Below are 14,870 nucleotides of genomic sequence, written 5' to 3' on the forward strand. Positions count from 1 at the left end.
GCGGGCTTCTGGTGTTTGGGGTTTTGTTGCACGACCAGTAAAAGGAAAATCCCCCAAAAAACAAATTCCCATAAATTGTGTCATAAATGCACCTCCGGGGCACCATCATCGCCACCCCATTAAAACCAGTCCTAGTGATGATGGCCCGGGGAGTGAGATGCGCTCGTGTCCTCGTCGATAATCGATAGACGGATGCAGGTATAGGCTTCCTCCGTACACACACACACACACACACGCGCAGCATCACCACGCATCCTTACTCCACTGTGCAGCCTCTCTTATTCCACCCCCCCCCCCCCCCCCCCCCCCCACCCCCCTCTCCATCACCGCACATATGAGAGAGGACGCTCGTCGCGGGGGGGGCCTCGCCTATTGATCTATAAACATCTGGAACACCTCATATTTGTTTTACAAGGTGGAGGCGAGCAGCCCGTGCCCGAGACACAGAGGAGTGAGACAGCAGCGGCGGCGGCGGCGGCGGCGGCGGCGGCACCGGGACGGACCACTTGACACCTTGCTTCGCGGCATCGATATGCAGTAGTGCGATAGCAGCTCTGCGGAGACGGGAAGGCCAGTCCATGGCATCTTGATATTAAGAACCCTGGGCTCTGCTGCGCATTCCTCACCGACCGTCTTCCCCCCCAACCCCCCCTTTTCCCGCGGAGTGTAACGGATTAACTTGGCCACATAACGGAGGCGAGGGAGGAAAATCTTACCCAATAATTCAACCTGACCAGATTCTGTTTTTTTTAGGGGGGTGGGGGGGGTGGGGGGGGGATCGTGTGTGTGCGCGCGTGTGTGTGAGTGTGGTGTTTGTGGCGTGCGTGTGTGTGTGTGTGTGTGTGTGTTGGGGGAGAGATCATTATTGGACCTGCGATGGACTCCAGCGCGGGGGAACATGGCATGGCTCGACTTGGATTGTTTTTGGTGGTGATGCTGGGGCTGATGTGGAGATTTTGCGATGCCTGCCCCGCATCCTGCACTTGCAGCATCTCAAGGATTGTTTGTATTGATTCCGCGCCGGGGATCGAGGATTTCCCCGTGCTCACGTTGGATGACATGGAAAACATCACCGAGATGTAAGTGTGCATGTATGAAAAAAATGGTCGCGCAGACACACACACACACACACACACACACAGGCAGACAGACAGACAGACAGCTCGTGAACTTATTAGGATGCAATGCGTAAAGAACCACCTTCGATCGTAGGTCGCAATGGTACCTAAGGGCTGGGATTATGATACTACTAATCAAGGTAGTGATGGTGATGATAACATCAGCAGCACTCGGGTTTTACTTCACCATTAGAGATTAAAGATCAGTAGACATCTGTGCTCTGCGCGTAATGTCAAACACGAACATTTGTGATTTTTATTATTCGCGTAACCACTGGGTTTGTCGGATCATGTAGCCAACGTGCGCGAGTGTGAGTGCATGGGGGGGTTGCGCGTGCCACTACCGACGTCGGTGTGTGTGTGTGTGCGTAATGGTGGTGAGCGTGTGCGTCAGGCTTATTTGGATTAGTCGGTGTTTCCTTTACAAAATAGCTCCAGAGGTAGTGATGGTAGTAAATGTTCCAGGCCCGTTCGCAGCCTATGGAAGGTGATAATTCTCGGTCTTTGTGAAACATGGCCTCAATGTGGGAAAAAAAGAAGAAAAAAAAAGATCCACATTGTGGCCAGACTACACACGAGAGCCCATCGGTTGTACACAGCCGGAGATACAGGCTGTATATTCCCACCACAGTCATGTAGCCTGGCCTAATCTGCGTCAGTGTGCAGGCCTGTGCACCTGGTACAACCGTGCACAGGCACACAGCTGCATGGCACCCACTGGAGATGATGGAGGGGAGACATGGGTGAGCTCTGTGAGGCATAGAGGTGTCACAGCAGACTGGCGTGACTTTTACAGTAGCTGGACCAAAACATGATTATTCCGCATTTTGTAATCTAAAAAATCTTATAGCAGCCAAACATCTGATATTTTCCCACACATTTTACATATTATTTGTGAGATAAGGGAAGATTTTGACTTTTAAATCCAGTGGTTAACTTCACTGGGCCAGATTTGTAATACTTTCGGGAATAAGGTCCGCTCCTGAAGCTGCACCGGACCTTTAGAGCCCTTAAGATACTTTAACTTATATATTTTAAGACAATACATTGATTTGTTTATGGTACAATGATAGCCGAATGGTAAGGTCACCATGGACACATATGCCAAAAGTACACAAAGCTGTACTTTTATTCTCTTGACATTTTATTTATTCTATTTTAGCTAAACTTAAAGAACAACCAACTTTCTCAAAGAGGGTTGAGAGCACCAAAGCACTGCTGGGAAATACATAAAATCTGTAAAACTATCTTTATATGTCTGACTAGGTGAACACATACTGTTGTAATGATTCACAATGTATTGGAAATCAAATGTGCTGCGAACTTATAACGCACATATAAAATGAGATATGCCTACAAAATAAACAAATATCATGTTTTTTTGTTTCAAGTTTCAATCAAACACAATTTACTTGGTTGTTTTACACTGTGACTGTGAAATGTTGATGGAATTTATAGTGCATAAAGATGTAGTATTGATTCAGATCGAGTTATTGCATCTAACATGTCTTTCTTTGCCATTTTCCCACAGATACATTGCAAATCAAAACAGACTGTTTGACATGAATGACAACAGTTTGAGACACTACATAAACCTCAGAAACCTGTAAGTATCACACCATTTGTTTTTCATGGAAAGCCAACGGATAAGAACTGTAGATGATGTGATAACTCTACTTTTTCACTTCCAACAGAACAGTGATAAACACCAGATTGACATCGATATCATCAGACGCATTTTTCAACAACACAAGACTTCAATACGTGTAAGAATCAGTTATTTCCACTAATGTACACTGGAGTTGCCATGTTTGGATTTGTAATATCCCGTTTTCTTTGCTTTTAGAAATCTCAGAGACAACAATCTATCGACGCTCTCATGGAGAACATTTCAGAACTTTAACATAACATTAGCGTAAGTATCTCGCGCACCTGTCGTCTGCACATCACTCTGTGCCTGTGCCAGAGCACGAGTTTCTCACGTGCTGCGTTTTCATTCGCCAGGCTCTTCCTGTATGGAAACCCTCTGGATTGTATTTGTGAGAACTTGTGGATCAAACTGAGGCTCCTAGAAGACATGGACGGCCAGGATCTGAAATGCATGGATGATAGAGGGGAGACGACGGCCTTCGCCAAACTCACTCCACCGGACTGTGGTAATGTGAAACCAAGTTATATTAAGCAACGTTACGCATCTGATATTGAATGTTTACAGAGAAGTGATCACCTCATGGAGCCATCAAACGAAGACGGAGAGAGAAACCTGGAAACAAATCAAGCTGTGAAAGGTTTTATATCTGCAACAGATGTCTCATTTTTCCTGTGTGTCTGTGTCTCGCAGTGGTTCCCAAAGTGGAGCTCACTCCAAAGACTGTGACCCAGATGCAGGGGAGCAACGTCGAAGCTGTGTGCACCACCACAGGTTCCCCTCTCCCTGAGCTCCTGTGGAACCTGGACCTGCTCTCCACACAACACGAGGTGAGTGTACGAGGGAACACTTTCACAAGGGCGCACCACCTTGAGCACCTGATTGGTTAAGGTTTTGCTTTGTGAGTACTACAGAAATTATAATGTCACACCTCAAAGCAACTACAATGGGATAAATTGTATCATTGTCAATACATCCTATGAAAAGAGCTCATCCTAATTGAACTTACTAACAAGTTGGTTTATCCGAACCATGATACAACTTATAGAGCTCTGTTGGTACTGTTACACATTGGCTCGTGTTGTGTAACAAGAAAAGGAGGAAGGTCGCACATTTCAGCAGTTGCAGTATTTATTTTACCAAGTAAACTAACTTAAAGTAAACATGGTGATCAGTTCTGTCAGTGACGTCTGTAGTGTGTGCGTTTGTGTATAGAAAGTAAGAGTGCCTTAGCATGACCATGGTTACTGTTTTTATTTTGAGAATCCCAGAGCACCAAATGTGTTAATCCAAAGGAAAAAATTGAGCAAATCAACTGTTTAGTCCCATTTGATCACAAACTACAGTGTTCAGCTGTTTTTTTAGGAAAATGCCTGATTTAAAATGAATCTCTAATCTGTTCTTAAAGATTTGCATCATCCCAAGGAACCAGTAGACTAGGGCCGAGTGTCCTGCGGGTGCGACAGCAGTGCAACAAAGTCTCAACGTGGACTATAAAACAATGTTGGTCATAGTCTTTTCATGGCGTATGTTGATAATAATGACAAGCTTTGTCCTTTAAGTCACAAATAGGAAGATTTCAGTTGAGTGGGACTGTTGAGACTATGTAGACCTGAGGAAAGATGAGATTCGACTTTCGATTCAAAGGCATGACATTTAGGTCCAAGCAGAATCCTCAGGACTTCTGTGTAAAAAAACCTGTTAACACATTATTGTTAAAATGATAAACAAATATTATGACACCTCAAACACTTGTGGTCGCTTATAATCTCAGGCTTGTGCATTCATTTATGAAAATTGGTTGGTCAAGACCTGATTCTTGACTGGAGAGCTGACGAGTGTCAATTATCAATGTGTTTAGCAAAAGCTAATATTTTTAATATGATAAATACTGATAATAAGTAACATCTGTGTTGACCTATATTTCCTTTTTTTCCTATTTATCCATCACATTTAGGTTTTGTTTTAAATTAATCTGTTGATATACTTTCAACTGCTTTAGCTAATTATTTTCTTTGTTTATCTATCACGTTTAGCTCATGTATGAAAAGTTTATCTATTTATTTACTTTTAGCTTATTTGGACTGCTACTTTTTTACCTGTATATCCAGGACTTATGGTTATTTTCATTGTTTATCTATTACTTTTAGCTGACATAGTACCAATACTAATAATTTGGACTGTCTATTCACAATTTTTCTACAACTGTTTCCAATCCATCCATCTTTACATGCAATTATCCATTGATCCAGTAATCTAGTAATTAAGTACTGTTAATAAACAATTTAAAGCATTAATTATAAAGTATTATTGATAAAGTGACCAACATAATTTATGCTATGTGTTACACTTGACTGGGGTTGATAGGAGATGTGCGCTCTTTGTAGTGTCTGTTTGTTATTGTCCTATTGTTGTCCCTGTACTAAAGATCACACCAAATCCTTACAAACAGGACACACTGTATAATGTACACGATACTGGTGTGTCCGCAGATCGAAGCACTGGAAACAAAGAGCACCCTCACCTTGTCAGGCCTGTCTCCTGACGATAATGGCAGGGTGATCATATGCAGCGCTGAGAACATGGTCGGTCAGACGGAGGCCACCCTGCAGCTTAATATTCTCTGTAAGGCTCCTTGCTTCTCTGTCATCATTAACTGTGAATGTTAAGCAATACTAGCATTACAGCATGCATCTTTAACAATTACATTTACCGTGTGAGTTTGTCTAATTTCCTCTCAGAGGATCTTTTAAATGCTGCCTTCTAGACAGTTTTTTTTCCAGTGGAAGCACAAGGCTCCTCAGTTTGTTCTAATTTCTGTCTCGCTGCAAATCTTATTGACTCTGGATGTTTCCTGTTCATAACTCTTCCTCCTGTGAAGCTCCTCGTGCCTCGCCGTGCTCCTCTGCCTGTTTAGTGCAACATGTCTCCTCATTCCCCTCTATCCATGTTTTCCCGGTGTCACAGTTCAAACGTTGTGCGATCCGTCCCTCCGCTGTCGACCACACCTTCCATCCCCGGTTGCATCTCTTCTCTAACCCCATGAATGTTGCCTTTCCTCACTGGTGTTTCATCCTGGTGTTTATGTCCTGTCATCCCGTGATTACTCTTCCTCTACTGTTGCCTCCGTGTCAGTTGCCCCCACCATCCAGCAGCTGTTGAAGCCCGAGCAGAACCACCACTGGTGCATCCCCTTCAGCGTGACGGGGAACCCCAAGCCCAAGCTCGAGTGGTACCAGGACAACAAGCACCTCAAGGAGCAGGACTACGTCCACACGCAGATCCACCTGTCCACCGACACCGAGGACCACGGCTGCCTGCAGCTGGTCAACCCCACGCACATTCACAATGGCGTGTACAGGCTGGTGGCAAAGAACGAGTTCGGCCGGGACGAGAAGAAGGTGTCTGCCCAGTTCATGGAACCACTAGGTATGACTGCTCTGGGTTTTATACGGCTTAATTTAGTAGGAAGTTGTGTTATTATTATAGAACAAGAATCGTTTGTGTCTTTGAAGTTGAGTAACAGAGATTTTTTTTTTCCATTTTTAGAAGATGAGCCCCTCTACTACTGTAAGTAATGATTTAGATTTATAAAGCCTTACTAGGTGGATAATTAATCCATATGAAGTTAAAATGAACTCTACCATGCTGTGTATCTTTTCCCTCCTCCTGTGGCCTGTGCCTGCATCTTTCGTCTGACCAGATCCTACGGGTGAGTCTATGGACTGTTAAAAAGCGCATGTCTACTCATAGTCAGCTTTATAAAACATGTTTGGTTTAAATAGTTTTCATTTTCAAATGTTGAGACAAGAATTTTAATTACCTGAATGTTTTGTATCGCTAATTTCAGATTCCCCGCTCCCCCCGTTGGATGACAGTGTTGCTGTAAGTGATCAGCACCCCTTACCATCTAAAGCAGTGGTTTCTAACCTTTTGGTGTGTGGCCCCCTAAAATGAATCTGTCAGCTGTGAGCTGGTCGATCAAAGATATCGTTCTTACTTATATTTATATAAAGAAGAGCAACTATGAGAGGAATGTAAAAAAAAAAACTTCACAGAGCTCTTTACTAGTCACACGATACTTAGTAGTTTTATTGTCCTTGGGTTCTTCAAGATTTTGGAAATATTCCTCGGGATTCTGTTACACGGTGACACGACTGAACCAAGAAAATCTGCAAATTTGTCAGCGGCGCATTCATGTCGTAAACCTCCTTTGGATTCAGATCTTTCGACTGGGGAGGAAGAACGCTTAACGACTTGTTATGTTCATGAAACTGGTTTGAGGCGACCTTTGCTTTACAACATGCATTAGGATGTTGGAGAAACCATTAGAAGATTGTAAACTGTGTCCATAAAGGGTCAGCAGCAATACTCCGACACGCTGAGAGATGATTGACTGGTATCAGAGGGCCTAAAGCAAGCCAATCTTCAACTCTAGTCTTTGGTGTCCACTGCAGCCTCAGATTTCGGTTGTTGGCTGAGAGGAGAGGAACGGGACATGGTCCTCTGTTGTTGAAGCACATCCACCTAAATGCTTAATGCGTCCCTCTCGTCAACAAATCATTTCGTTGTTTTGTTTTTTCACACTGTTCTGCGTGAACTTCAGAAGCGGTTGTTCTGATAATCCCAGGAGATCAACAGTTTCTGAAATGCTTAAAGCAGCGTGTCTGGCACCGTGGTCACAGTTAATAAGATCGCTTTTTTTTATATTCGGTGTGAACAGCAGCTAAAGCTTCTCATCAATATTTGGAGGACTTTGTACATTTCGGCTGACCGAAGATTTGTTGATTGAATGATTAAAGAGCTATGTGAATGTATGCTTTTCCCATAATGGGCCTTATGGTGGATCCTGGTCGATCGTTGGTAGAGACTGATTTAAGATGTTAGATGTTTTTCAAAGCTGTTTCAAACACTATTGTTGTTTTACTTTCTTCCCAGGTGTATGTAGTTGTTGGAATCGCAGGAGTTGCATTGACCGGCTGTGTCCTGATGGTGATCATTCTGAAATGTGGAAGAAACTCCAAGTTTGGTATTAAAGGTGAAATATTTTTTATTTATGCCCAGAGTTAGAGTTGAAACAATTTTTGTGACCATCCATTGAAAACGGATAAAGCCTTCAACCAGCTAGCTTAGCCTACAGAGCCAGGCTAGCTGTTTACTTCAGGTTTCACCATAGACTTTATATATATAGATAAGATAAGATACAAACATTATTGATCCCACACTGGGGATATTCCCTTGTTACAGCAGAATACAAATATAAAAGAAGTAAACAGTATTAATAAATAACAAAAATACTGAATATGTACATAATATACACATTTCACGACTTTCTGATACTGTGTGTATAGAAAATATTTCAGTAAAGTGCAGTCATACAGAATGATAACACAAGGGGCTACTGAGATAGAACAAGAAAAACATGTGAACAATATAATATGACATTATTTGCTAAAGATGGACGTCAGATCTCCACTAACTCCCACTATCCAGAGATGAAGCTCAAATATTCCGGATACAATCTCTGCCATCTTGGTCTGTTGGAGCCGGTAGCCATCAGTCGACACACATGCTCGACCAATCAGGAATCAGTCTCAGCTGTCAATCATGACGTTTCAACGTATTTTCATTGTATCAAAGCACAAACTAAAACCCAGACCTGCTAGAAACGATATTATACTATTCACGCTAAGCAAAGCCAGCAGACAATAGCCTACAATGTAATGAGACAGATGTGAGAGTCTTCTGATCTCGTGTGGTTTCTCCACCAGAGAAAGCATACGTATATTTTGTGAAACTTGTATTTAAACTGTTTGTACACCAGTTACAATTATATATTACTAAAGATTTACTGAATTGGTTTCATACTATTTACATGTAAGTTCCACCATTGCAAGCTCCACTGTGTCAGTGTAAGAGTGACTGTAGGAATTCACGAGTCCCACTTTGTGCTGAGCTCATGTTCTCATATTGATTCAGGATGACTTCTGTCTATAATCACCTGATATGTTCTCCTTGATTACATTTCTCCAACCTTGCTCCACCTCCTCTTTATCTACGACCCCCCCACCCTTCTCGTCTTGCCTCTCCCCCTTCTCTTTCCTCTCCACCCTCTTTTCCCTCTCCTCCCTCTTTTCCCCCTCCTCCTTCTCTATCCTCTCCACCCTCTTTTCCCCCTCGTCCTTCTTCTCTATCCTCTCCACCCTCTTTTCCCCCTCGTCCTTCTTCTCTCTCCTCTCTCTCCTCCCTAGGCTCCTCCTCAGTCATCAGTAACGACGATGACTCCGCCAGCCCTCTTCATCACGTCTCCAATGGCAACAACACCCCGTCGTCCTCGGAGATGGGTCCAGACGCGGTGATCATCGGCATGACAAAGATTCCCGTCATTGAGAACCCACAGTACTTCCGTAACTCCGGCAGCATGCTGAAATCGGACACGTGTGAGTTACCGCCCCGCTCGACCAATCCCTGGTAACCCGGACCTTTTCTGATAAATCCAGACGCCAGATCTGTTGTCAGCGTCCTGCTGCATCGTGATAGAGACTCCAGCTCTACGGGGGCAGCAGGACTTATACGGATAATGTTAGGAAACACAAGCTTGTTAAGAAAAAAAGGCTCAATGCAGCAGACTGAACCTGAGTGGTTTGGTCTTGTTGTTTTCTTTTATCACTTGAAAAATAATAACCGACACATCCGATCGATTTTCGAAGATCTGCTGGTTCTTGCTTTCGTCGTCAAATATATTTTGTAGACTAAATGAGGTAATGATTAATCAAAGAAATCTATTAATAATTCTAGTTTGACTGTAACTATATTGTTGACAAAAATCATAATCTAAAGTCAAAAACATGTTATGGTAGAACTCTCATTCTTTTACATTTGTAAGCAGTTGGCAAATATTTAATAAATACTACAATGTCGATGAATCAGCTTTAAGGGCTTTTTAGTAAAAAAAATTCATATGAAGAGTGTGTGTTTAACCATATAATCCAGCCTTCACTCAACAGTGTGCTGCATATACAGTAAAGGCTGAATAAAGGGACTTAAGATAGTATCTGTCCCATTTTACATAAACCAAAGTCGCCACTTTAATGAAAATGCAGATGTGACCTTGAGTGTGATTTGTCATCTTTATGCATCGAAGTTGTCCAGCACATCAAGAGACACAACATCGTCCTGAAGCGGGAGCTGGGAGAGGGAGCCTTCGGGAAGGTCTTCCTCGCCGAGTGCTACAACCTGACACCAGACCAGGAGAAGCTCCACGTGGCAGTGAAGGTACACATCCGGAATATTCAGTGCACCAGTTGGTTCAGTCGGCGAGTTCTTCTGGCTACGAGTGTGTCGCTGTAGATAACGCGTCTCTCCCTGCGTGTCCTGTCCCGTCTCTTTGTGTCTCCGTCCTTTTATCGTCCAGACCCTGAAAGAGGGCAGCGAGAGCGGCCGGGCAGACTTCTACAGGGAGGCCGAGCTGCTCACCAACCTGCAGCACGAGCACATCGTCACCTTCTACGGCGTGTGTGTCGACAGCGACCCCCTCATCATGGTGTTTGAATATATGAAGCATGGGGACCTCAACAAGTTCCTCAGGTAGGAGACTTCTGCAGATACTGGCCTTAAAGGAATAGGTGAAGAAGATCGGCACCTATTTCATATCTGTATGTTCAATATGGAGGTACAATCAGCAATGTTAGCTCGTTTAGTATTAAAGACTGGAAACAGAGGACACAGCCAGGACGTCCACTCTACAGATCACTTATCAATACTTTCATTTAAATTTGTTTAAAAAATATCTAAAGAGCGCAGACCACCGACAATGCCGAAACAGTCCCCTGAAATCACACAGGTTCACACACTCGTCGATATCACGTCCCTTAATATTCATCAAGATCCATTCATTATTCTCTGGGGAAACAAAGAAAATGTTGAAAAACTGTCATGTTAAAGAAAAAATGTAATGGATTCCTCCCTGACTCATATTGTATCCTTCCAACAAGTTTCCTCGTAGTCCGTCAAGTAGTTCTTGCGTAATATGGCTAACAAACCAACAAACCAATGGACAAAAGTACAATGTCCTTGTTGCAGGTATTATTGTCATTATAGCATAGTTTGGTCAATTGTGGAAGGGTGATTTTAGTAGATTGAAATTGTGCTTTACCTAGAAGGGCCCTCAGTAGAACCCATTCGTCCGCTAAGGCCCAGCATTCCCCTCATGAAACCACCTTTAAATTCACTAGATCCAGATTTTGATTTGGATCTGCACCAAAAGTACACACACTCACGGATATACGAGCATACCTCTTCTTTCATCAAGATCCATCAATTATTCTCTAAGAAATCAATGAAAGTATTGAATATCTCACAGTGTTCAAGACCCACGCCAGGTCCCTCTGCCACGTTTGGAGGTTATTTGTCCAGTGGTTTTTGTGTGATCCTGCCCACAAATACAAACAATCCAACCAACCAACAAAGTGCACCGGACGGAAACATAACCTCCTCCCTGGACCTAACCATCACAAGATCTTTACAAATTTCTTTTTCAATAATTGAAGTGTATTTTTGGTGGTTTCGATGCAATACTCCGACATACGGGCTGCTGAGAGTTTTTTGGGGGTTGCAGGTCTCACGGTCCTGATGCAGTGCTGATGTCAGACGGTCAACACAGTCTCATGGTGGAGCTCACCCAGTCCCAGATGCTGCACATTGCCCAGCAGATTGCGGCTGGCATGGTCTACTTGGCCTCTCAGCACTTTGTCCACAGAGACTTGGCAACCAGGAACTGCCTGGTCGGAGAAAACCTGCTGGTCAAGATAGGGGACTTTGGCATGTCCAGAGACGTCTACAGCACCGACTATTACAGAGTGAGTGTTTCCCATCATCTCGGTCTCTCACACTCACAGACATTCATATATATCCACAGATATATGGAAATGTACCCACATACCACAGTCTCAAATACGTGATTAGAAAATTCAGCGCTATTCTGAAATAACTGTAGCAGCAAAAATGACCATTTTAACCAGGGGTATTTTATCTTTTTAATACCATTTAAATGCAAATACTATAATCTGCATACAATTACTGTTTCCATGGTAATAGGGGCAACAGTGCAAAAAGGCTTGGGCAGTTTTCTTTGTTTTCTCCCTGGGCATGAGGTTTATGCCTCTCTACACTTCCTGAGCAGCTTCATATTAAAGCTCTGAGGGGTTATGATGTACGCTATGGTCGGCTGATGCTTGTGAGGAGATTACACTTTTTTATAATGACTTGACATTTTTGGAAATGTGTCATGTTGAGGAACAGATGGATGCATTTCATCTCCTCCTTCTCTGTGTCTCGGATCCCAGTTGGAATCACACAGTGCCCTCTCCTGGCCAAACTGGAATCAGAAATATAAAATATATTTAAAAAAAAACTTGCAGATGCATGTGCCGGCATCAGATAAGATCAACATGAAGAGGCCCTGTCACCAACTCCTGCTTTCAAATGTTTTGACCAGGAACAAAGCAAAAGCTTGAACGCAGCTCACAGCATAAACACTCTCTTGTTTCGCTTTTATTCTACAAATCACATATTGAATTAGATTAGTGGGGAAAAAACAATATAGATGCAATAGCAACATTGCAGTGAATAAAACCAGGATTACATAGAAATACATTAGGCCTACTAATGTTAATATGTATTTTATAAGATGAAGACGCAATTTAAACACCGGTGAAGAGAGTCTTTAATATTTTTGTGGCTTCATTTGAAATTGGTTATTTTTCATTCACAAAAGCAGATTCTTAATTGTTGTTTTGGAAGCGCAACAATTAGAGATTCACTAAGAGTTGATTACGCTGCGAGGAGGCTTTTCACTTTCGCAGTTTAATATTTCTTGAAGAAAACGTTACAGAGGAAACATTACTGATCATATTAATGTTCAAATCATTTTTATCATGACTCTATATTTGGCCAAAACCCTGATACTGGCTTAAATATTGCACATTGTACAATTTGGTGATGGTGGACCTACATTTGTCAAAGTGAACTAATCCAAAAATGCAATCCGACCTTCATGAGTTAGTATCCCAATTATATCTAATTATACCTAAAAATATCCCCATAAACACATTTGGAACATCATACTCTATGGGTCTTGTGGTAATGGTTTCAAAAAGGACTGCTCTCTCTCTCTCTCTCTCTCTCTCTCTCTCTCTCTCTCTCTCTCTCTCTCTCTGCAGGTGGGCGGTCACACGATGCTGCCGATCCGCTGGATGCCCCCGGAGAGCATCATGTACCGGCGGTTCACCACGGAGAGCGACGTGTGGAGCCTCGGGGTGGTGCTGTGGGAGATCTTCACCTACGGCAAACAGCCCTGGTACCAGCTCTCCAACAATGAGGTCAGACTCTGTCTTTCTCCGTCAGATTACATGTATTCTGAATCCAATCTCCATATTCCATTTAATCTCTACTTAACCGAACCCCACATGAGGAAACCATGCAAAGACCCCAGAAGAAGTGGGATGTGAACCATGAACCTTCTTGCTGAGAGGCAACAGGGCACCACAACAGGGCGCCTCCCTCTATTTTCATAAAGATTCATGAATTATTCTTTTAGAGAACAACCAGAATATTGAAAAAACGTCCTAATGACAAGTCAGGACAACCAATATTGTTCGTCCTGCTGATTTGGCCTACAAACAAAATCCACAGTCCGAGCTGCACTAACTTCTGATTGATTTTAATTGCGATTGTTCATCTCACCATCGCTCACATCTATTGCATCGCTGTCGTCTAGAAGTCACAGACAAGCAGCAGACGGTTATTGTCCCCCTGTGTCCTGCAGGTGATCGAGTGCATCACCCAGGGCCGCGTGCTGCAGCGGCCCCGCACCTGCCCCAAGGAGGTGTACGACCTGATGCTGGGCTGCTGGCAGAGGGAGCCCTACATGAGGCTGAACATCAAGGAGATCCACAGCATGCTCCAGAGCCTCGCCAAGGCCTCGCCCGTCTACCTGGACATACTGGGCTGACGGGCCAGCGTGTCCTGTGTGTTCCCCGCGTGCATGTGGGCTTCGTGAGTGTTTTTCTGCCTGTGGGAGAGGAGAGGAGGAAGAGAAGTGTGTGTGTGTGTGTGTGTGTGTGTGTGTGTGTGTGTGTGTGTGTGTGTGTGAGTGAGTGTGTGTCTGTGTTCATCACCTGGCTGTAAATGTTACTGTAAATGCTCTCGTCCTCATCACATGAAGAAAAGCCTTAAATATCCAGTGATTTTATTTTAGCTTTTTCTGGACTCGTCCATCTGCAGATGTTACCGAAGCATGTTTCACAAACGGAAACCAAAATGTATACAGGATCAATATCATCAACACTACATACATACATACATACATACATACATACATACATACATACATACATACATACATACATACATACGTACATACAAGCTAAATGAAACTCAGACACTGATTACTAGGTTGTACAGTGTGTCTCTCCATCATGGACAGAATTTGTTCTTTGTTGTGGACAGAGCTTTCTCCTCTCATTCAGCAGTGTCTGCCAAAAGATAAAAAGTATTCATGAAGTTACAGCCAAAGCTTTTTCCTTTATATATCCCACACTCTTTTCAAATATTTGTAGAATTTATAAAGTCTGTTTTCTCACGGAGCTGTTGATTTAATCGGAGGTGTTTGAGCCGTCCACAGTTGCTTGTATCATTTAAAAAAATATTTATGATTATACACATGTGTTTAAAAACCCATACAGATTATCGTAGATAGATATTATACATAACTTCAACAGAGCATGAGGGCCATGTTGAAGAAAAACAAATTGGAGATTTTGAAAATTAAATCATGGCATTACAAGATTAAAGTTGTAATTCAATTCGATCAAATATTTAGAAAGCAGCAAACAAGGTGCAAGGAGAATTACGAGTTTTTTCTTTACAACTTTACTTTGGTAATAAAGTTGTAATATTATGACTTTATTATTGTAATATTCCAATTGTGTTCCTGTAATGTTTTAACTTTAATCTTAAAAGCTTTTTTTTTTAAACATGGCCCTTATACTCCGCTGTGATAACCTGCTCATGTCCACTGAAGGATTTCCAAATGTAAAACCGAT

General features: G+C 42.8%; 1 protein-coding gene across 2 annotated transcripts; it reads left to right on the forward strand.

Annotated features, from left to right (window-relative positions):
• The first annotated feature begins 876 nt into the window (after positions 1 to 876).
• On the forward strand, positions 877 to 13,777 carry ntrk2b (neurotrophic tyrosine kinase, receptor, type 2b). 2 transcript variants are annotated; one of them, XM_053411375.1, is made up of 17 exons: positions 877 to 1,079; positions 2,650 to 2,724; positions 2,813 to 2,884; positions 2,965 to 3,033; positions 3,123 to 3,274; positions 3,460 to 3,596; positions 5,259 to 5,391; positions 5,902 to 6,210; positions 6,319 to 6,336; positions 6,617 to 6,651; positions 7,705 to 7,804; positions 9,018 to 9,206; positions 9,911 to 10,041; positions 10,181 to 10,353; positions 11,384 to 11,624; positions 12,987 to 13,145; positions 13,592 to 13,777. In XM_053411375.1, the coding sequence occupies exons 1-17, from the start codon at positions 877 to 879 to the stop codon at positions 13,775 to 13,777; spliced, it is 2,382 nt and encodes a 793-aa protein (XP_053267350.1). The 2 variants fall into 2 exon arrangements, with proteins under 2 accessions (XP_053267350.1, XP_053267351.1); XM_053411376.1 differs by lacking the exon at positions 6,319 to 6,336 and adding an exon at positions 6,470 to 6,493 and having other exon boundaries at positions 5,902 to 6,195.
• Positions 13,778 to 14,870: the final 1,093 nt, after the last annotated feature.

The sequence above is a fragment of the Pleuronectes platessa genome, chromosome 19 (assembly GCF_947347685.1).
Source record: "Pleuronectes platessa chromosome 19, fPlePla1.1, whole genome shotgun sequence".
NCBI lineage: Eukaryota > Metazoa > Chordata > Actinopteri > Pleuronectiformes > Pleuronectidae > Pleuronectes > Pleuronectes platessa.

Coding starts and splice junctions, on each gene's coding strand:
- ntrk2b (XM_053411375.1), top strand. CDS start 877: ATGGACTCCAGCGCGGGGGAACATGGCATGGCTCGACTTGGATTGTTT. Junction 1,080..2,649: donor ATGGAAAACATCACCGAGAT/GTAAGTGTGCAT, acceptor ATTTTCCCACAG/ATACATTGCAAATCAAAACA. Junction 3,034..3,122: donor AACTTTAACATAACATTAGC/GTAAGTATCTCG, acceptor TTCATTCGCCAG/GCTCTTCCTGTATGGAAACC.